A 23,523-nucleotide genomic window follows, 5' to 3' on the forward strand; every position below is an offset into this window, starting at 1 on the left:
TCACAATGAATTTAAAATGTAATTATCACTTGTCACACACATGGAAGTTAAATCTGGCAAGTATAAAAGGCTTACAAAACGAAATACTGTAAATGAATTCTGTAGGAAAAGATGTGAGCAGACGTGACAGCGTCTGTCAGAGGTGCTGTTCAGCGGCTCGGGTTGATTGATTTGTCTGGAGGTTGCGTCTGCGAGGCGTGAACAGAGCGCAGGTGATGTCAGCAACCTGAATGTGCCTCCCAGAGATCAGATTAAGCACCTGAGAACCACAAGTTTAAAATGGATTATTTTGCCTTTGTTTTTTGTTTTGTTTTATTTATTTATTCATTTATTTTTTGCCTAATTTGATCTGAATGCAGTCAGCTAAAATCTATACCTTTGGGTGCAGAAATGTGTTGTGCTTCACTGGAGTTAAGGAGATTCTCTGGTAAAAAATATCTTAACCTGCTTATTTTATTATACTTACTTTATTATGCTTATGTTTAATTTATTATCTGCACTGGCTAAAGACAGATCAGGTTATATATTTCGTTATTCTTTCATTTAAAAAAAATAAAATAAATAATGTCTGAGATGCTGATTGAGCAATAAAAAGACAAACTCTTTAAAAATTCTCAACATTTATTTTAAGGCTATGGAATGTTTCTTCATAATAACTGCACAGTTTTTTTAAACTAAGCACTATATTATTGCATCTCAACAAAGGCACGGTGTCTTTTTGTAAATATATCCTACATTTACAAAACCAAACACCCTTTATATTGGGACTATAAATCCTGATTTCATTGCAGTAGCAACATTTCTCTAAAGCTCGAGTTGAAACTTCAGAACAAGAGAGAAAGAAATCAAACAAGGTTAGAGGAGTTTAATATTTCCACTTTACTGCAGGCATATTTGGCTCATTGCAGAGATACTGGAAATTGGTTGCAAAGTGAAATAAGCCAGAAATATACTAAAAAAAATGTGTGTGCTGTTTTGGTGGCACTTACACAGTAGCCTGAGTGGTGCTAACAGGAGTGGAGACAGGAAGCTGTGTATGTAGCTCTGGTCAGGGACTGGAAAACCACAAAAAACAAGTGGGCCACTGGGAAGGCGCCAGAAGCTCCCAGTAATGATGATAAAGCAAAGGGCCGTATCTTTAGAGCTCTGAAATGCTTACAAAGCTTCACCCACACATCTTTGTGCACTCATTTTTGTCTGCATACAAGCTAAGTTATTCCTGTACCTGTGGTGATGCTAAAATAACGTTTCTTTGTGTTCCTGCAGGGTAATTCCAACAACATCGCCACTGTGGACATCTCAGTCGGCTTTGTTGGGCTGGAAAGTTACGTTGAAGCGCCTGCCATCTTCCTAACGGCCCTCAGCACTTACGCGGGGCCCCTGCTGTGGGCGTGTCACCTCGTCTGCTACCTCAGCTCAGAGAGAGACAGGTAAGTGTCACTTTTAAAGTCACTCTATAGCCGGTGGTTCCCAACATGGGGGTCGCAGCCCCACAAGAGTTCATGAGATAAATGTAATGGGTCGCCAAGCGGGATCATTCATTAAGATGTTTCTCTTTAATTGATTTTTTTCATGCATAGTGTTGAAAATTTGTCCCTGAGTACGACTTATCAAAGAAAAAGAAAGAGCAGCATTTTACCCAACCTGGCTAGAACCAAGAGCATTGGTTCCCAATATAGGGGTCAGGTCCCCTCCCATGGGGTCGCAGGATACACCTGAGGGGTCATGAGTAGACAGATTTGGGTATCAGAAAAAATGTAGTTCTGCCGCACCAAATTATTTTACTGCTTTTTATCTTGTCATTAATTTTATTCCTGAGTAACTTGGCAAATTTTACAAAATATTTTTTATAATTTATAATGTTTTTTAAGCATTTCAAAAGAAGTCAGTCATCTTCAAAATCCCTGAAACGTATTAACCAGAAAAATACATTTATTATTTTACTTCGCCTTAACTTAACTCACTTATGTTATTTGTATTTGTGGCAGTATTATACTTACATTTCTTGTAATAAATGTCATGTTCTACACTTTTTTTAACTTGCGTATTCAACAATAATGGTTAATGTGTGGGTATGTTTAGGCACCACCAAGTATTGAAACCAAGTATTGACTCACAAAAAAGACAGTTTTTTGTTGTTTCTTGATTTCAAACAGTGGTCTCAAGTTTGTCAGCTGTCTCGTATATGTGTCACGCCTCATCACCCCCTCCATCTCCCAATAACAAAGTCATCTCATATGTGGGGTGACTTCAGAGATGCTTGTATGATATTTATTACACATCCAATGTAATGTATTTGTGGTGAAGCTTTCAGTACCAACATTTTCTTCTGGCAACTGAGCTATATAGGGTTGCCAAAATTTATGAAGTATAGATAATTTCATTTAAACATACTACACTCTCGTTTATTTGTTTCCATCGTCTATGCATGCAGCCGCACAGCATCGTCATTATCACATTTTTTCTGAGTGCTGGCTGTTTCTTTTTTTGTACCTTTTTGTTTTGAATCCTCTCTGTGGGTGGGACAGTACAGGTGCATCGAAATATTCTCTTAATTGGTTTACAGATAGCAACAAGGAGACTCACCTGCAGGGTATCAGAGATGCATGTAAACAGCTTAACCTGCATAAGCCCTTAACTGGAGAGAGGCCAGTGTGTGTGTGTGTGTGTGTGAATGCAGCGAATAACTATAGCAGCCCCCCCCCAACTACAGGCCCCTGCACAGTGCTGAGTGATGAGGTCTGTTTCTGGGCAACAGCTGCCCTGCTGATGGAGCCAAAAGTAAAATGCTCATTTTAACGTCGACAAAGGATGTTTTTTTTGTACAAAAGCAGTTAACCTGCTTCTGTTAGTTAAATTCCACTAACAGAAATACAAGGATACATCTAATGCTGCAGCCTTGTGATTAAAGAGTTCTGTTAAAAAAAGGAGCTTTAATTTTGTTAGCACAAAGGTCCCATAGAAATGAGTCTGCAGAGGGTGTGTATACTCCTGCATGATTTGTATTCTTAATAATCTCTGATCCCATATTTGAATATGATGTGTTTAACATTTCAGTAGTCTAGCCAGTCTCTGATTAAAAAGTTCTACTCATCTTAAACTTTCGGTGCTGCTTACAGCAGAGCCTGTAGGGCTGACGAGGTTGATTTTGATTTGATTTGTCCATCCAACACTTTGGACCAGCATAGCTCCTGGCTGGCTGGGCATTAGATTTGGTGGATATTAAAGGTCCTCGGAGAATGACTGTGGTGTCAGTGACCTCTCAACCTTTCATTTAACTGTTCAATGAGGTAAAAATGTTCCGGTGACCAAAAGTTTGATCTGTGACAAGATTTTATCAAAACCTATGCCCAGATATGCAGTTTTCACCATCATTACTCTACAATTTCCACGTTAGCACAGAAATATTTAAATTTATTCAGCATTCATGTTCTCAAGGTGATTATAATGACCTCCATCATCTTCCCTGTAGCACCACAGTAAGAGTAGAGGGGTTTGCAAATGAGAAAAAAAGCCAAGCTGAAATTGAAGCTACAGCAAGGCGAGCTAGGTAAAGCTGTGGCATTCCTCATCTGCCAGAAATGCCGAAATGTGAGAATCACGACAGGATTTATTGACATACAGTGGCAACAGAAAATGATTTTACAGTAACCAGTACCAACATAACACTTGAGATGTGCTGTGTATGTCATCTAACAGCTGCACTTATTATTTGATCAGCCGTTAACTCTTAATAAATCACCACCTTATTTGATAATTGATTGATCAGTTTGAGTAATATTTTTAAGGAGAAAATTATCTGATTCTAGCTTCTTTTCTGGTAACTTTACTCCTTTATGACAGTAAACTGAGTATCTTTGGGATGTGAACGAAACAAAACCTTCCAGTACGTCGTATTGGGCATTGGGAAGCACTTATCAACATTTTTCTACATTTTCAGATATTTTATTGACCAAACAACCAATAGAATAAACCTATAATTCATTATTTTTTTCTTTTTTTTAAATACCTTCTATTGTGGAGGTGGTGACTTTAAAATACAACTTTTTTGTCATATTTGCCTTAACTTTCACTTCTATACAGAAGTGCTAGAGACAGATAGTCTTTGGGGAAAAAATCACATTCCTCTGTCTCCTGGCATTATAATGGCATTATCTTGCATTGAGAAAAACAGATCGCCTATGGGGATCAATAAAGGATTATCACCTGATTTTTGAAAAGATCATCCATCTCATTTAGTGCTGTGTAAATAAAGTTGCAATTTCAGCAAATATTACAAAAACATTTTTAAAGTTACCAGCTGTTGCTTTAATCAAGATAATAATCAACACTGAAATTACCATAGTTGCAGCCCTAATTTAATGTATATAAGTTAAAAATGTTGCCTAAAATGTTTTATCTGCAAAAAAAAACAAAATCTAAAGTCAGTCTTGGCTCATGCAATGATCTATTTCACCAGTGAGCAAAACTGCAACAACAGTGCAAGCAGGCAGTAAATCACATCCGGATTGACAGCACGGCTGATCCCTCTACAAGCGGACCATTATGGGATGTGATGGCGGAGCCACACCCACTGTGGTTTTATCCCCTTAATAGTCAAATCACCAGTTTGATCTGCCCGTCACTGTCATATTATGCTGCAGTGAACACGGCAGCCTCCAGAGGCCACTGCAGGGACCTGTTCTAACGTCACATTAACTCCAGCTTCGAAACACTACATCACCATCTTCCATTGTTGCTATTATTCACAGCATGGTGCTTTCTGCAGAATCCCCACCTGTAATGTGCACTCAACCACTCAGAGACATTGTGACAAATGAAACTCTAAAATAGTCTCACATACTCATTAAGAATTCACTCTGCACCATCAGCAGCCGGACCACAAGGCACATACTGGAAATGGACTTTGATCGATAGCTTTTCAGCGGGTCTCCCCTGACAGAGTCAAACTCCACTGAAAGCAAAGAGAATGTTTTCATTGTTTTAGTGCACTTAATGACGGGAAACCTTTCCTGTGGCCGATCAGAGGAGACCCATTAATACGACTTGGCTTTCACCATTAAAACTGTAAAGAGTCAGATATTGTGACATAAATGCAAGTACACTTATGCCATTCCATTCTTAGTGTGCGCTTGATTTCAAAGAGGCTGCGCTGCCTCTTTGAAAATTACCTTCGTTTAGAGCAGTGAAAAAGCACAAGTGGCAGACAGATGATCTTTTATGCAGCCTGCTGCTTTGTGAGCACAAAAAGTGAAAATATTTACAGAAATTCAATGAGCTGAAGGACAACGTAGCCTTCCATCAAACTGGTTTCGGTGTTCTGCTGGAGGATTCCCAGCGGTGCGAGTCAGAGTTTCATTTATCCTTCATTCTGCTTGTATTACACTGTGTTCTTGTTGCACATTCATGACAGCTAGAAAAGGATGAATTCAGGCCAAAATATACTTTTAACTTTGAGTTCATACCTTGTTTTCATCTTCTTTCCTCAGTTTAGTCATTTTGTTATATCACTTTGTTTTTCTAACCACACAGTTGATAAATAGCATCAAGCAAAGTTGAGCCTGATGAGCTTCTTTATCAGCTAATAAATGTGTAAAACTGTGAATTAGAGAAGGTGTCAGGGTTGTCGCTCATCTTCTCCACTGAGAGCATGAAGTCCTGAGCAGCCGACATGAATGTTTTAGTAGCTGTTTGAGGTAGGACAAAAAATAAACACCAGCTCCGTGAAAGCTTTATGCTCATTCACAGAGCATGATGGGATTTGTTCTTGAGGGAGGGTGTTATTTTATTTTATGTAGCTCAGGTCATTTTATTCTCACCTACTTTCTCTCCATTTGAGCACATGGCAACTTTGCTGGTCAAAAATGTACAAATAAGTCTGTTGGGGCAACACATGCTATCAGACAAGTCCCCAGTTAGATCGTAATTCCTTTACCTCACATCATCGGCCACGTGAATGTGGATTTAACAAAAGATAATATTCAGCTGCATTGTGGGAAGTGTAGGATCCAGTGTTTTTGGAGCTGGGCCCTGAACTATGGTCTAAAAGTCTGGATATTTCAGCCTCTACTGCAACCATTTTTGAATTTCACCTGTACCTCATGAATCCACTTCAAGGAATTGAAATAGCCAATCTGCCTGATGATGATCTCCCTAGTGTTGTTGTGCAACTTAATAAAATAGTTTTTTATTCAACACGCATTTAAGAACACACTGTACAAGCACTCATTAGGAATACATACTGTTCAATATGATATAACTGTTATCAGAATAAATTCTGAAAAGAAAACAAAGTAAAATAAAATATGATGGATTAATATTCAGTACAGAGGGAAATATATGAACAACCAGTCATTTCTTAATTACTTGGAAACAAAAAAGAAAAAGTGGAGCGAAGACTTAGAAAATGAGCATCAATAAAAGTAGAAGTGAAATATATACACACAAATCTCACCAAATCACCAAACCACTCCAACCACTTCAGCTCGACTTAATGATGATGTCCCACCTCTTCTGAATGGAGTCAGGGGCTAAAATGTGATCACAACTAGAGGGAAGGATGTCTAACTCTACAAAAAAACAGGACTTTAAAGTGTTCATAAAGTGATGGTTTCCTTAAAGAGACACTCTCAGCGCACAGATATTGATCTGTAAGTTAGTAATATTGTTTAATCGAATGTTATCGAACCATTTTCTGCCTCCCAGACTGAGGCTCTTTTTTCCTGCGTGCCACAGTATTGAATTGTTGCATTCAAAAAAGCTCATCATTGATTATTGGTTAGTGTGTGTGCGTGTGTGTGTGCGTGCGTGCGTGCGTGCGTGCATGCGTGCGTGCGTGCGTGCGTGCGTGCGTGTGTGTGTGTGTGAACTGGCCCTTTGATTCGATGTCCACCTCCAAACTGGACTGCTTCCCGCGTCTCCTACTTCTCTTGTCTTGGGAAAAGGCTTGAAGTTCCTCCCCCTCAGCTGGGACTCTGCCTGTTTGAATGAACAAGATCCCTGTGCTAATTCACGCATGTGTTTCAGCGCGTCAGAATGAAGTCTTGTGTACACAAGTCTTTGTGTATGCGTGTGTGTTTGGTTTCACATCATCATCTCCTAATCTCCTCGCTTGCTACCCCCCCCTCCTCCTCCCATCATGCAGGTTTTAAAGTCATTAACTTCTTTATCAGAATTTGCCAGCAATCCGTATTATTGTGAGAAGATAATTGGATCAGACTCTTCTCCTGGGTACATGCGTAAGGTAAAAACTCCAAAATGCGAAAGCGTGGCTTTCGCCATGAATCATCACTATGCAGCTTTACTGATCTGACATCATCGTTTAGAAGACATAAAGCAGCTTAGGTTGACCTTGGTTCACATATAAACTTTTTTTCTGTGTTGCTCGACAGGAAGTTCGCCTGTTATTCTCAGCACAGCGTCAGCCTCTGCAGTGCTTTCCTCCTCTCTCTGATGAATCCTTTTCCTCTCTGCAGGAGCCCGGTTGCAGTCGGCCATGGCTGCTACTGCTTGGCCCTGCTGCGGTCTGTGCCAGCTGCAGCCTACATTGTGCTGGTAACTGCTCTGCGGTACCATCTCTTCATATGGAGCGTCTTTTCACCCAAATTACTGTATGAGTCCATGCACCTGCTGCTGACTGCAGGAGTCTGTCTCTTTTTCAACACGATGGAGCAAAGCCACAATTCCAGTAAGTCTTAGTAGGGGGGGAGCAAAGACACAGATCATCCTTTAAGAGAAGTCCAAGAGTACGGCCATGTCTCTTCATACTGTGTGTAAGACTGATACACACTATAATATGCTTTCCCTCACGCTGTAGTATCCTGATCTCTTCATAATACGGGAACAGACGCTTCACAAAGGCTCCTCCTTCTCAACTCTGTAGGTTTGGTTTGCAAAAAATACTTTGAGAATGCACTAACAATGTATTTTTTGAGCAGTCTATTTAAATATTTCATTCTTTCCAAGGAAAATGAATAAAAGTGAAACGATACAAAGGAGCTATTTGAAAGAGAAAAACTTTTTTAACATAAAGTATATTACCTCAGGGACTGCTGTGGGTGAGCCAGGAGCTACAAGTTTGATGTGTTGGCTACATGTATAATTGAATGATTGTGGTGTTACGTGGGAGAACATCATGTGTTTATGTTGAGCAGAGTGTAAAACGTCTGATGTTTGCTCACGGAGCTCAGCTCGTCTGTTAACAGCTTAGTGAAGCCTTGCAGCCAGGTGCAGGTGTTTTCAATTATTCTGGCTGATTAGATCTTAAGTTGAAGTTTAGCTGAGCAATTCTGGGAATTACATGAGGTCATTAAACTCAACAGGTCTTTTTTTAACTTGTCAGTAGGGAAAGCACAGGTGATAAAGCTGTAATTGGTTATTCATATTTGCTGAAACTGTCACCAAGTCAACAAAGTGTTATATGAGACAGATAGTCTGTGAAAAAAAATCCTGTTCTTTCTCTTCCTGCTGCCTGTAATTGCCTTAGCAGTGTACCAAAAACAACCAATCAGAGCCAATGAGTCTGAAATGCAGCTGTCAAACATGTCAATCACTGCTAGTGAACCTGTCAAACTAGGCAGCGCTCATGAAATATGATTTAAGATTCTTTTACTTGCTTATTTGTCATCTCATTTTTTTTCAGGAACTTTTTTTATTGTACTGTTTAGCTGTAAAATGAGAAAATTTGTGACCTGGCTGCCATGGTCGAGTTTAAGTACCAAGTGCCACCCACCAGCCGGACTAACTTTCTCATTTCAAAGCTTTATGTTTGAGGTTCATAGTTTTTGTTGACCTTTGAAACAGCAGTTGAAAAAACAATCTTTCCATAAGGTCCATTCAAAAGATGGAGTCCATTTCACATTCTCATTTTACAGCTAAACAGTGTACTAAAATATGTTTCTGAAAACATGAGGCGAGAAATAAACAATGCAGTAACATAATCTCGATTCATGTTTGCCTAGTTTGGCAGTTTGACCGAAGTTCATGAGCAGTGATTGACATGATTGACAGCTGCATTACAGAGTGCTCAGCTCTGATTGGCTGTTTCGTTCAGATGCCATTAGAAGCACTACAAGGAGGCAGAGAAAATCACTTTTTTTGAAATAGATTGTCTAATTCTTTCAGTGCAGTGGGAAAATAGTGAAAATTTCAGCAAATATGACAAAAATTTATTTTTATTAAAAGCTACTAACCACTACAACATTTAACTACTTCATCTTTAATGGTCTGGTATTGTTCATTCTGACTCACCGTCACATAGGCATAGGATTATATGAAAATATTATGTCACAATTATCCTGACCAGAATAATAAGGACTCATGATAAAATCTTGATGATCATCAAAATATGCTTAAAACTCTTTGAATTGAAACATAATTGGAATCACAGCCTCACCTTACATTTTTGTTCAGAAACAAATATCTTTCTGCCTCACAGACGGGACACGCATCGTTTTTCTTTTTGAAAAACAAACCATCCTAAAAAGTCAGGCATTTGAAATAGTTTGAAATAGCATCACATCTTTTGATATGAAATATGCCAACACTTGTTTATGAGTTTGGGGGTTTTATGAGGTTGGTGCATATGCAGCCTGTATTTTTTTTTTTTTTTTGAGTCTCTTTTATTGTCGATTGCCCATCAGTGTCTTTGGGTGCAGCCAGGCACGATAATCAAGATTTATTATGAAAATTCACTACAATCAACTTATTATATATATATTATAAATATATATATATACATATATATATATATATATATACACACTAGTATATCACCATCTGCAATAAAACTGGATTTTGTCTCATCCCTGCTGTGACATGGCTTACTAGGACACTGAGCCCTTGTTCATGTTGAAGTAACACTCGTGCTGTGACAAGTCAGCATGTCTGCAATGAAAAGGCCTATGGACAATTCCACAGGTTAAAGTTCTCAAGGTACAAAAGAAATCAATCAAACAGAGTGTGTGTCGGCCCACGCGGTCCTGAGAGGAGCTGTGATCAGGTGCTATAAGTGAAAACACCTGTGTGGGTGTTCCACAGAGGTGCAGGGGGGTTTCATGTGGGGATTTTCAAGACGCTGCATTTGTTTCTCTTCAGAACATTTTTAATATGCTGATAAACTATTATGTAATCCTTATTGTGTTTCAATCTCAAAAGTAGTTAAATTTCCATTTAGTAATTTGGAAACAGCTGCACTGTGTGTGTGTGTGTGTGTGTGTGTGTGTGTGTGTAAACATTCATTCTGTTCATACTGCTATTAAGGTGAGTGGGTTTAAAGATTTTGCGTCTTTTATTTGTTTTTTTGGCTTTTTGCCATTATTTGAGAGGACCGTTTCAGAGTGAAACGAAAAAAGAGAGGGGATGACATGCAGCAAAGGGCCGCGGGTTAGACTTTAACCTGCAGCCGCTGCGGCAAAGACAAAGCCTTTGAACATGGGGCGCCCGTAGGTGAGCTACTGGGTGCTCTGATTCTGTGTCTTTTGAGCACAAACTTAACACTTTTATTTCAGATCAGATAAGCAGTTAGAACTATGGGCCTACTTCTTCATAGTCTTCATTTCAAGGTTTGTGTTTAGATGCATGGCTGCATGATATAATGATGATATAATGATTTTATTGCAATGTAGTAGTCGTTATAAATCTGACTGACCTAAATTTATTCATATAATAATTTTCAATCAATAAATCATTACCATATATTTATTACTATTCCCACTCCATTTAAATTATTCTAATGTGCAAACGGAAGGAACAGGCGGGACTACATTTCACTGGAATTATTACTTACATGATTACCTGTGACATATAAAATTGATTGATTGATTCCCATCTAATTAAATGGAGAACGGCTACAGCAACCTTTGACATCTTGCCAGTTCACAATTCAGCCCTCAATCTTAAACTGGTCATATTGAAGGAGGCCAAGGACACAGTGGAAATATTGCTATGTATGTGTTATCATTTGGGGTTTTTTTTCTCCAGCTCTAACAGCGATTTTATTAATTCAGTAGCAATTTCAGTGTCTTGGCAGGCATTTCAAATGTATGTAATGTCAACTAGAGGTCTGCAGCCCATCAAGAAAACTAGACACTGTGCTTTTTTTTATTTTCAACCTGTTTTTTTTTTTTTTCTCAGCGTATGTCAATAAGGATTCAGCTACAGTTACGTCAGGTGCAAAATCCATGCACGACCGCTTGTAGGAAACACTTGTTTTCCATGAAACTGGCACACAATGCCACGTTTTAGTCAGTTAGTTATCAGGCCAGCATTTAATCAGTGCCAGAAATACATTTTATGGCATATTGCAGTTTCTGCTTAATCCTACAGAGGCGGGATAAGAAAGGCAGTTGGGGAATACGACGCAATCATCTCCACAGTTTTAAGATGTAAACAAATTCAGTCAACTTTCCTATTGTTTTCTTTATTTCCCACAGTGTGCAGTAGGAGATATACTTTCATAGAGTAGGATAAAATGCTGCAGTTATTGTAGTTGGATGACCTTAAAGTTCTGCTGCAGGGACATAATTCCTTGTTTTACTTGCTCTCCTATGGCACTGAATCCTTGTGTATGTTCATTATAATTTGCTGATATAATTTCCATAGTCTGACAGTGCGCTGCAGACTTATAAGCTTCTTTAACGTCTACTCAATCTGTTCCCTCAGTATCACTGAGGATACCACCAAAGTAAAGCTGGCACCCTGGCTGTGATCCAAACCACGAGCATGGCTCCAAAAGAGCAGGCGATGTGTTGCTGCTCTGTTACTTACGGAGCACGGTGTTTTACTTTGGTACCTCACTGATTGCTTGGACTCCATTTTAAAATAAAAAGGGAAATATTAAAGCAGCAGTTAGAGTAACACTTCTTTACACAGCCTGTTCAAGCGGGAATATTGTGCCATTATGCTGCCTCGCAGTTCTGTATAAAATGTATAGTTAAAGAATGGGGGGGGGGGCACAGTTGTCTTGTCTTTGACTTGGCAAGGTAGGTAGTATTACAGAGCTGAAATGGCAAAGACAGGATTATGGGTAGGATGGTGTGACGTATTGACAGTTTGTTATACTTACATCCCACCGCAGGAGATTTAAATAGCAGTTGTCAGTGGCTAGCAGCTAACTCAAAGAAGAATAGCTGCAAATGTCCACAAAAAATGGCTACAGTTACATGCACAACAAGATTCCTTTATTATTCCGAATATGACAATATTCTGAATTTGATGTGGTCATGTAAACGGCATATTCCAAATTAGGCCGTTTTCTGAATTAAGGATTTTCCAATAAAGACATGAAGGATATGCCGGTATTATTGAGGTTTTAGGAGCATTATTTGGACACGTATACATATATATACGAATATGCGTCTCAGTTTGAGTTTTTTCTTCAGTTTGCGACATAAGGCCTGTTGCCAACAGTTTGCAAGGCTGTGGGTTTGAAATGCACGCAGAAAAGCCCTCACTTCTGGTCAGTAGGAGAAACACACTTGCTTTTAAAAATTACAAAAGATGTGGATATCAACAGGTTTTTGGATATGTATAAATATCACAGCTCCGACCTTTCAAGAAGGTAGTTAAAGGAATGAAATAGGGAGGATGAATTTGCATGGTGGGAAACTGTAAAAACGTATGCAGGGCTGCGTGTAAGCATGAGTGTTTGTGGAATATTCATTTTCATTAGACTTGTAAATAATTTAGTAGGAATATTGTCTTTTTCGGAATAAGGGCAAAAAGTGGACTATTTTGTGCATGTCAACCAACAAGATTCAGGAGCTCTACCCTCCGAGCAGAAAACAAAATTGGCCACCATATAACAGAGAAAGTAAATTATTGTTATTGCCCTGTTACGCATTTGTTATTCTTTATAAAGGGTCGCCAACTTGTATGTTTATTGTCACATCAGAATCAGATGCTGTTGTGTTAAACATGACACCCATCACGCTTCTTTTGCTTCCGCGATGCCAGCATGCTGTCTAAAGATCACACACCAGAGCTGCAAAATGTTGCCGCTGTTTGGTTCTGGTAAAAATGCAAAGGCAGCGCAAAAAGGTACATGGTAGCTAGACTATAGAGTCATCTCTGTAAAGCGGGTGCAACCCACGAGGGAGATTTTCAACGCAGCTGTTAGCGGCTAATTCAAAGAAGAAGAGCAGCAGCGGAAAATGTCCACACAGAGGATTAGATCAGCCGCCTGATAGCAGGGACAGTAAATGATTGTTATTGCCGTGTTATGGAATTGTTATTGTTTAGAAATGGCTGCAGACGCATATGTTATATGTCACCGTAGAGGCTGACGTAGTTGTGTTAAACATTATGCCTCTTTTGATGCCAGCATGCTGCCTGTAATTACACTCTGGAAATACATAAGGCTGTTGTTGTTTGGTGTGCAAAAATGCAAAGGAAGCACAAATACAGGACTTCCTAGTGGCTCTAAAGTGCAATCTCTGTGTGAAAAGGGCTAGAAAAGACCTGTGTCTGTCTCATTATTCGTCCTGCACATCATGAACCCGCTGCTTCTGTAACATTGTGTTTGTTCATGTAATCTGTGTCATAAAAAATGTCCCCACCTCCAGTATGCAGCACTGCAGTGTTTTATTGCAGCGCTGCATTACAAAGTAAAAGCCTCCACTCCAGCAGTTATTTTGTTGAGTTATGGGCGTCTGTGATGTCAATGAACAGCTGTGACTACTTCAAAGCTGCCTCCTGATTATAACCTGGCAGTTCTTACATCATTACCCTTTGAGATTTGTCCAGAAAAAAAAGCAGGTTGAAAGATTTAGTGTTAAAGCCACAGTGTGCAACTTTTCAGCTCCAGGCAGAAAAAGAGAATTGTAAGTTGCCGCCCCAACACTTGTCACTCACCTTGATGAGCTGTCTGCCTTGAAACAGCATCTCACCTGGGGCTAAGATCACTGACATCCCCCAAAGGTGCCAGGGGTGTCGGAGAAGCAGATGCCAAACCAAGGAAGGGAGGAAAAGAAAAAAAAAAAAGCAATGCTGATGTTCGGTGTGTTTCTGAATAGATTTTGTCTGATGCAAGACGAGCTTTACACTTTGTTTTGCTGCCGTCGCGGTTGTTGCTGCGAGTCGCCTTGACAGAGACAGCCTCAACGCTGACTACAGAAAACTGAATTTAAATGTCCTGAACATCATTGAAAAGTCAGACAAACAAGAGGATTTACATTTGAATACACAGGGTCACTGACAGACACACGCTGCATATGGATCACTGCAGGTTGGCTGCTTTGCATCTGAAGCAGGACACTTTTGGCTTTGAGGTGGCTGAGTATAGTTAACCCTTTCCTAAATTGACAGCATGCTGTTGTCAAGTGCCTTGCCCCCCCCCCCCCCACTGTTTGTCTATCAATCACTTAAACTGTTACGTTGAATTTATAGAAAACTTTGTTTTTCTCCGATACCTCTACAGTGAACAAAAAATCTAAAAAAAGGTTGACATTCACTATGAATTGAAGCAGACAGGGATCCAGTTTAACAACAGCAAAATTTCATCAAAACATCTTTTTACAAACTCTCACACGACTCATGCAGTATAATCCAAGTTTTGTTTATCCGGTCATATGCTCAATACCTCCCAAACACATGCATTTTTACAAAAAACATCAAGTGTAGTATGTCCTGAGTGTGTCTGAGCATGCACGTGTATATGAGCTCTATTTCAGCTGAGTTGAAACGCGTGTCGCAGGCACTCTACCTGCCCGGGTATGAGACTGTTTGTACTGAGGTGTTTTGTTCACCTTTTTTGGATTCTTAGTTAACTGTGGAGGCATGAGAGAAAACAAATTCAAGGCAACACACTGTAAGTAACTGATACACAAATTCTCATTTTAAGATACATACATAATTACATCAAGTAAGCACGTAAGTTAAAATATCTGAGTGTTGCCCCGCTGTACTCTGCCTCTGATTGGCTTACCCTAACATTCTAACTCTAAATCCTGACCAATGCCACTGCTCCTACCTAAATCTAACCAATCCAACCAACGAGCACGAGCCAATCAGGGGTAGAGGAGGACAAGCCATGCCTTTGCCATCCTGGGGAAAAAAAATTGCACAGGGACAAAAACAGCAGTCTCTTGGTCAAAGTCCTGTGTTTGGTTGACACATCCACCCACCCGACCTCATTTCTACGAGGACTCTCGCTGCGTTCAGTTAGTTGTTCCACTTGCTCTTGGGGGAATTCCCGCCGCCATCTTAAGAGCCATTCCAATTGAATTGAATTGAGTAATTCCAATCTGAAAAGCTGACGTGAACTTGGTAAAATTGACCCGCTGAGGGAGCGAGTGAACAACGATGGCCACTTCCAAGGTCTATATCACCCACAATGCATTGCAGTTATGTATGTGATATAGGAAATACATAGGGGGTGTAGAAAGTAAAACTCTGGTTACACCACAGAACAATGAGCAGATGACTACAGTGGCAACTAAATAAAAAATATTAGCTAACCAAGTGACTGCCGGTGTATTGCAGCTATCTGCAGAAGAGGCCCCCAGCTCACAGAGAGGACTCTGCAGGCATTTATTTAATCATAAATCTCTCTGGTTATTTGTAAAAAGCAGTACAGGGCTAATTTTGCAACAGGGCGTGATCCGTGATAGTCATGTTGAAAGTGAGCGAGGGCATTGTTGACAATATTGATAATACTATGGGCTGAGGGGAAGTGAAAAAAGGGCAACTGGAACTACTAATGAAACGCAGCGGCTGTCATTCTTTACGCTACATCACCTGACTTAAAGCAGCAGTTAGCACCCATAATTAACATGACCACCAGAGGTCGCCACCTAAGAATAAACATAAATATGAGTGACAATTAATAAGCTGCAGGTACGAACAACCTATGGTATCATTTAACGCGGGAGGACATTCTCGTAGTTTTTCTTGAGGATCATTTAACATGAACAGCAATACAAATCCTCAGATGCAGATAGATTTTCTGTTCGGTGAGGCAGTAACGAATGTTGTTTGTGTTCTGGAGAACTCTTTTTATAGTGCTGAAGATGAATTATGTTTGACAGAGCAGCATCGCTCTGCATCTCATCAGCTACCTTGCACTAAAATGCAAACTTGTGACACCACTTTAGTTGTGTGAAGTTTAAGAAACTCCTGAAGTACTTCGGGACACCGAGTTGATAATGTCATTACAGCCATCATTTTTCCTGGTGTTGGCAGCACATTTGCCTCCAGTGGCCAGCGATGTGATTTGTTATTCCTCTGGTTTTCCGCTGATGAAGTTTGGGTGTCTATGAGGGGCATTTTTGAATTTTTTGTCTTTGTCCATTTATAGTCGCTGTTCATTCTAAACACACCGGAAACTTCTTGACAGACCTATGAGATAGTTTGTATTTAGATCAATAAATGTGAAAACTTTCATACAGCGTCTATAATCTGTAGTCAGGTGAGAGAAACAAAAAAAGAAAAAGGGTTTAATTCACACCAAACAGAGTATCACCAAAAAACATGTGAAACAGCTCACAGAGAGAAAATAAATCTTCATGACTACATTTCCATTAGTTTTATTCGTTATAGTGGTTTATTTTTTCTTATCCAAAACTTCATGGATCTGTGTGTAAAACCTGACTGCACCAGTGCAAGAAGAGGCCTCAGAGCAGCTTCTCACAAATCTGATGGGACGACACTTTCCGTGTGAAATCATTCCTCTGTATCCAAATACCTACCAGCCCATGAAATGGATCTGAATAATTGTGGTGTCCACATGGTTGAAAGCATTTAAGCACGTGTTAGCAATGCATAAATACATCACATGAAAAGTGGACTGGTTTTGTGGATTTTTCGCGGCTCCATCTTTGTAGAAAATGATTCACACAAATGACCTTTTATTAGTTTCACAAGATCATTTTTGAACTGTTCAATTGTCTGAACAAATCCCCTGTTAACACGTGAAATTAGTGCTTATTCTTGCAACATCCCACATGTAATTTATGATATCTGTAGTTCATCCTGGTTTTATGTGTGTGCATATTTAAAACTCTGTGGCCCCTCACACTTCAACGTGTGACTTCCTTTTTCACCTTCATGTGATTTCTGCACCTTCTGAGTGAGTTTAGCTTCTTCTTTGTTTTCCTTTGGCCTGCAAAAAATGTGAAATGATGAAAAATGACAGATGACTATTTACCTTTTTTTTTAATCAAGTCTCATTCTTGCATTATTTATGCACTTAATAATTAAATAAATGATTTACCACTCTGCACAATTTTAGTTTCTGTGTGATTTTTTTCCCCAGCAGTAACAACTATGAGAAGAAACTTTCAGAGCCTGATTTTGGTTGAACATTTGCATTTTTTGAGCAGACATTTTAATAAGAATTCATGCTCAGTCTTTATGTAATATTAGTGATTAGCTGCCCATTAAATTGTCTTTCAGCTCGGTGCAGCCTTGGTGGAGGCCATCTGTCTGCTCTGGAGGACGCGTGACATATGAGGCACTTTTCGCTGGAGTTTCTCCTGTTAAAGTTTCCCACTGACTTAGTAAAACTGGACACAGATCCATCTGTGAAAGTGCACCTTGCGTAGCTCCACGTACGGTGTCATAGTAGGAGGATGATAATTTAGTATCATTCTTCTATCTGCTATCCACCCACTAAATAATTATTTCATGCCTCTAGGAGCTGGACTTCAGTGCCATCATTAAAGGAACCGCACATTTCATGCTGTATCCACTTGTGAGTGGGAGTCTCTTCAAACCTCCAAAGTGATGATGCACTTAAGATGTATTATTGCCCTCAAATCAGAAGTGTTAAAGACAACAACCTAAATTCAATTACTTTTTATTGGAACATTTTTTGTACAAGCTAAAAAATGTCCAAGTACGTACATTATTAGTCAGCATCCATGAATTAAAATATGCAATGTATCTTCATACAACGGTTTGCATGATGTTGAATGAATCATCATGTTAGGTACTAAATTTACATAGGTTAGGTTTGAGCAAAGATACATGGTAGGGTGTCGTCGTGTACTTAACTTAAAGTTATGGACTTAATGTTAAGTACTTAACATAAAGTTATGTGGGTTAGGTTAAGGAAACATGGTTTTGGCTTGTTTTGCACGTAATGTAAAAAGAAAGTAAAGTTATGTATTTAATGTAAAGTACTTCATGTAGTCGGCCCTGCAATAGTTTGGCGACCTGTCCAGGGTGTACCCCGCCTTCCGCCCGATGACAGCTGGGATTGGCTCCAGCCCCCCCGCAACCCTTACGAGGACAAGCGGTTACAGAAAATAACTTGACTGACTACTTCACGTAAATTTGCATGGGTTAAGTTCACGAAAAGATATGGTTGGGCACTTTTACGTACCTAACGTAGTTATGGACTTAACATAAAGTACTTAATGTGATGTTACATGAGTTAGGTTTAGGTAAAGAAACATGTATTTGGCGTAATTATGTACTAACATAGAAAATAACATAAATTACATAATGTAAAGTTGCGTGGGTAAGGTTTAGGAATGTAAAGTGACATCAGGTTTAGGAAAAGAAACATGGTTGGACGTTATCTTTGTCATGTAAAACTACATAGGTTTAGTTTGGAAAATTAAGTTTCGTGGGGAAAGTTTAGGGAAAGAATAATGGTTGGGTGTTGATAAGTGCTTAAAGTCATGTTACGAACTCAACGTAAAGTCACTGTGGTGAGGCTTAGGAAAAGAGACCTTAAAATTGCTCAAAGTTCAAATAAGAAAAAAAAATGGTCTTCTGGGGGAATGTCCTGTGTTTATTCAACCCATACACCACCAACACCAACTTTCTTACACAGACTTTCATTATTTATACGACTACTTCTTTTGTCTGTTCAGTTCAATGGTCACATATTAGCAGACTTTGCGATTGTGCTAGCTCTATGCAAATTATGGTTTATTTCTTTTTGTAGTTGTATTACGTAGTAACTGCATTAGAACAGTCTGCAAAAACATACAGGTATGTTTCCACTGTTTCATTTTATTTTATACTTATGTATACTTGATATTTTCACCATTTCCTTTTTTATTTAGATTTTCATAATGTTACGTATTTAATCTGGGTCTTACAAAAGTAATTGCCTCGTGCATTTACATTTTTTATTTCATTGCTAAGATTTGTTTTTACAGAGCATGTTTATCTTTTTCATTCATGTTATTTAAATCCATTTGTTCTCTTAAAAACTGGGATACCGTGCATGCATGTCTATAGTGTTGCATACTGCATGAGGTCCGAGTCATGATGGAGACCTTCTTCCCAGTCGTGTCCTCCAGCTCTCCTGGGGGATCCTGAGGGTAAAAAGGGAATATGTAATCCCTCATGAATGTTCTAGGTCTGCCTCCAGGGCTTTCTCACAGTTTGACATGTCCAGGAGGAATCCCAATCAGATGCCCAAAACTACTGCTTCTTGTCACGGCAAAGGTGCAGCCATGTGTCACCAAACAGGACACACTCCACTCCCCACAGACAAGTCTGGACAAAACTCTGCTTCCTGAGGCGTCTGACGGTTTTCCGACACTGAGATTAGCCAAAAGTAAATGTCAGTGGACCCACTAGGCTCGTCACACGGGAGTTTTTGCTTCCGTGACCACAGAGGCTGCAGTCCTTTTGGCCTGCCAGTACTACTCAGCAGATCCAAGAGTGCACTGGGCTGGCTGAGTCCAAAAAGCCCCTGTACCAGAGGATTTTTGGGTTTTCCATCACAATTGGCACAGAGGACCTTCTGGCTACAGCACTGAGTAGCTGCCTCGGCTGTGGAGGCTTTATACACGGCCCACTCTGATTCTTTATGGATTTACTGCATGTTTTCTGCTATCAGAAATGCTAAAACGTTGTGATTGTTAAGCACACTCAATGGCTGTCACCAAGGTCCCTAAGTGCTCAGGTTCAGATCAAGCACTCCCACTCCTCTGGGTTGTTGCCCAAGTGAGCACTTAAGTCCCTCAACAGGATGTGAAGCCCTAAGGCAGTTCTCTCTGAAGCACCCAGTGACTCCACAAAGCCCAGCATGTCTGAGCTGGTAGGGGGTGGGCACACATGTGGGCACAGAGCCTTCCTCTCTGAGACCTGCAGTCACTCTGAGATGACACTCATGGTTTTCTGGACAAACTCCAACACAGCAGCTCTCAGCCAGAGGCTCGAGAACCCCCACATTTGGTGAGCAGTCTTCACCTCAGGCAACTCCAAAGAAAGAAAGTGTCCAGTCACTTTCCAGGAGTTTGGTTTCACAGCTGGTGCTGTGGTTTCACATTGTTGGAATTTCTTTAAATAATCATTTTTGCCCTCTGTGTTCTGTGATACAATCCTTTTCTTTTCTCATACATCCTTGAAGAGCTGATGTGAGACATACCCTCATTCTTGCTGATGTTTTGGTTGGTTTCATAACGGAGCTTTCATCATGTCATCCATTAAATCCAGTCGCCCCTGCTGAATTGTAAATCGTTTTCAAAGCTCCACTGTTATAGACTACAAATCATATCAGAAACTTTCAAGGCCAGTGCATTAAAACTAGTTTGATCTCATTAATATCTCATACCATATCTATGGATTGCTTAGTTCAAAGGTTCTGTATACAACATCCAGAACATTTAATTTAGGATCAAACACTATGTAAAGATATAGTGGATGAATGGCATCCTGAGTGAAGTCACACTTCCTCTGTGTGTGTTGTAATAGGTAGTGCAGCTGTGTGCATGCATTTTAGTGCAGGTGTGTGTATCCCACTGGCTAGCTAATCAACATCACTGCAATATGCTTATATAAAGGTTACCGCTAATAACACTGTCCTGATTCACTGTGGGGGAGTGCTGTCGTTGCACAAGTATGACGACCACCACACTATGACGAGCCACCTGCTCAGCCACCTCCATGTTGAGAGCCATGTGCAGACAATCCCGGCTTCGTCTCAGTAGCCCCTTTTACACTGCCTGTCCAATCGCACAGTTATGCCTTGCCACTCTTTACAAAAGGCACAATCACAGCATGGGGGGGGACAAAGTTTTCTGGCCTTTAAACCAGCAGGGGAGCCAAAATGGTGTCTGTGTAAACAGGAGTGTCAGCAAGACAGGACCATGACCAGGTTGGCTGTTTTGATGACGCATTATGTGAACCCAACACGGAAGATTTAAAAAGCAGCTAGCAACAGCCAGCAGCAGCTAGTAGCAGCTAAGCAGCAGTTAGCATCTAACTCAAAGATGTCAAACAGAGGCTGTAAATGTTCACAAATTGGGAAAAGCAATCAGATTCAGAAGTACCTTACCCTCCGAGCAGAGGCCACAATCAGCCATCACATAACATAGACAGTAAATTATTGTTAATGCCATTGATATTGTTTAGAAAGGGCTGCGAACATGTTATATGTCACACTGGAGGCCAACAGTACTGTGTTGACTGTCATGACCGACACACCGTTTTTGCTTCTGCAATGCCAGCATGTTGTCTAAAAATCACACATTGCTGTATGATGCCACTGTTGTTTTGGTTCTGCAGTGCAAAACAGTGCAAAATAAAGGGACCTAGTAGCAGCCTTATAATGCAATCTCTGTAAAAAAGGGCTATGTATATATGCTCCAAATTATACATATAATGTATTATTATAATTTAAAAAACGGTTGGCTTCTAATAAGATGGAAGGGGAATCCCGTAGTAATGAACCAACAGAGATTTATCACCTGACTGCAGTTTCTCCCAGTTCTACAACATCTTGAAATTCACTTTGGTTTTGCTCTTGGTTTTGGTTTTGGTTTGGTTCTCACCGTTCTCATCAGCGTTGTTTCCAGACACTGCTGTTTTCAGTGAGAAAGCTCTGATAAACCCACAGCACTCTACCTGCCAAGCACCATACAGCAGACAGACAACGTTAGCTGAAGGGAGTGAATATTGAACACACATTCATCACACAAATGTGATCTGTATATACTCCTCATTTCTCTTCCATGTGAAGGAAGAACTAACTCTGGCCGGCGGTCCAGCAGAACATATAGAAGTAATTACAGGAATAGAGCAGCTGGGGAACTAAATGTGTGCCTTTCGAGTTAGAGCTTTCCCTGTGAAAGCGACCTTACCTCAGCTGCACCGCTCGGCTCTTTTGATGCTCCAGGAGTTGTGTGCTAAGTGGCAGATGGCAGCGAGCCAAAGAGGTTATTGCAAGTTTAGAGCTGGCTTGCTCTGAAAACACAGCCACTGCAGGAGCTATTGATTGACGCACGCCTCACTCTGTGGCTGCAGACGCTGCCAGGGTTCCCCTTCTCCCCTCGCTGCATCTCCGCCACACTTTCTGTTCCAAGCTACTGAGAGGAATCCAGCTCGCTAAAACTGTGCTCAGTTGTTGAGAAGCCTGGAGGGGAACACTGTTTGCATAAAATTACTACTGGCTTGACTTGCACAGCAGTGGAGCTTGTTAACCCGTCATGAACTACATTTTACATTTTTATTGATAGATACATTATGTGTCCAACTCAGCAAAAAAAAAAAAAAAAATGGAAGAAAATGGATTCTGTCCTGAATGTTTTTTTACTCCACCTTAAATATTAGAATGCGTTGTGAACACTTTCTGTGACTTACATAATGACTCCATAGAATAATCCAGCAGTGTCTCTCTTGGAAGAGTTTTAGGTGAGAAATGTGGCCCTCAGCAATTCCATTAACATGATAATTTTCAGTATCACGAAGTGGATGAACAAACTTGCCAGGAGTTAGCTATAATGCCTTTCCGTGCTCGATTGTTGGCAGACAGATGGAACGAACAGACATCTGGTGCAGGGAGTTTGGTTCATTCAGAGTATAAAAGATAATTAAATATCAACAGTGAGGAAAAGCATTCATTAGTTATTAATTCAGCAGGCCGCCATGTGAGATGAGTTGATTGTAATCCACAAATCCGGCTGATGGTCGGTGATGGTGGAGTCAGCCGGACATCTAAAGACTGTTAAGTCATCCGTGACCTTCATCGACCACTTCTGGGCAACCAGCAGGAGGTCAATAGCACTTTTTCCTCCTACTGAACAAAGTTTTTCATCCTTTTGAATTACAGTGGCCTGTGACTGATACAAACCATGAAGTTACATTTTCAAAACAGGATTTTTCTGTAGGGAGGAATGCAAACTACTGGATGAAAAATCACCAAACATCTCAGCACCTGGCTGTAATCCTTAACTCACTGGTACAGATCGACAGCGTTATCAGCCTCCTGCAGCATGTGCACTCAAGTTGAAGAACTGTATTTGTTGACCTGTTTAGTCAAAGTCTAGTGAACTGTCTTTGGCTTAAACATGAAAGGTCCTGAGACAGAGGTGTGGACTCGAGCCACATGACTCAGACTCCATTTAGTAGCCTGGTAAAAAACATTCTGATGTAGTGAGCTCAACATTTTGCTCTCTGTATCAGTCTGGACACTTTCAGTCGGTGGGAGTATTCGCCTTGACAGACAAACACCTTCAGCCAATCCTGATGTCAGCACTAGCTACACAAACACATTTTCATTTAGACAGTAACCGTATAAAAAATATAATTTATTTATATTTACCATTTGTATGTGATTTGTAT

At 40.1% G+C, this 23,523-nt stretch overlaps 1 protein-coding gene across 2 annotated transcripts in view; it reads left to right on the forward strand.

The window, feature by feature from the left end:
* The window catches only part of pigg (phosphatidylinositol glycan anchor biosynthesis class G), a 94,538-nt gene extending 86,541 nt beyond the window's left edge, over positions 1 to 7,997 (forward strand). The window contains exons 12-14 of one of the 2 annotated variants that reach the window (XM_042493499.1): positions 1,267 to 1,430; positions 7,476 to 7,687; positions 7,817 to 7,997. In XM_042493499.1, coding sequence (XP_042349433.1) covers positions 1,267 to 1,430; positions 7,476 to 7,687; positions 7,817 to 7,824 — 384 coding nt within the window. In that variant the 3' untranslated portion in view covers positions 7,825 to 7,997. Of the gene's footprint in view, positions 1 to 1,266; positions 1,431 to 7,475 lie in introns of both variants that reach the window. The other variant, XM_042493498.1, reaches the window with a different exon arrangement.
* The last annotated feature ends 15,526 nt before the right edge of the window (positions 7,998 to 23,523 follow it).

The sequence above is a fragment of the Plectropomus leopardus genome, chromosome 9 (assembly GCF_008729295.1).
Source record: "Plectropomus leopardus isolate mb chromosome 9, YSFRI_Pleo_2.0, whole genome shotgun sequence".
Taxonomy (NCBI): Eukaryota; Metazoa; Chordata; class Actinopteri; order Perciformes; family Serranidae; genus Plectropomus; species Plectropomus leopardus.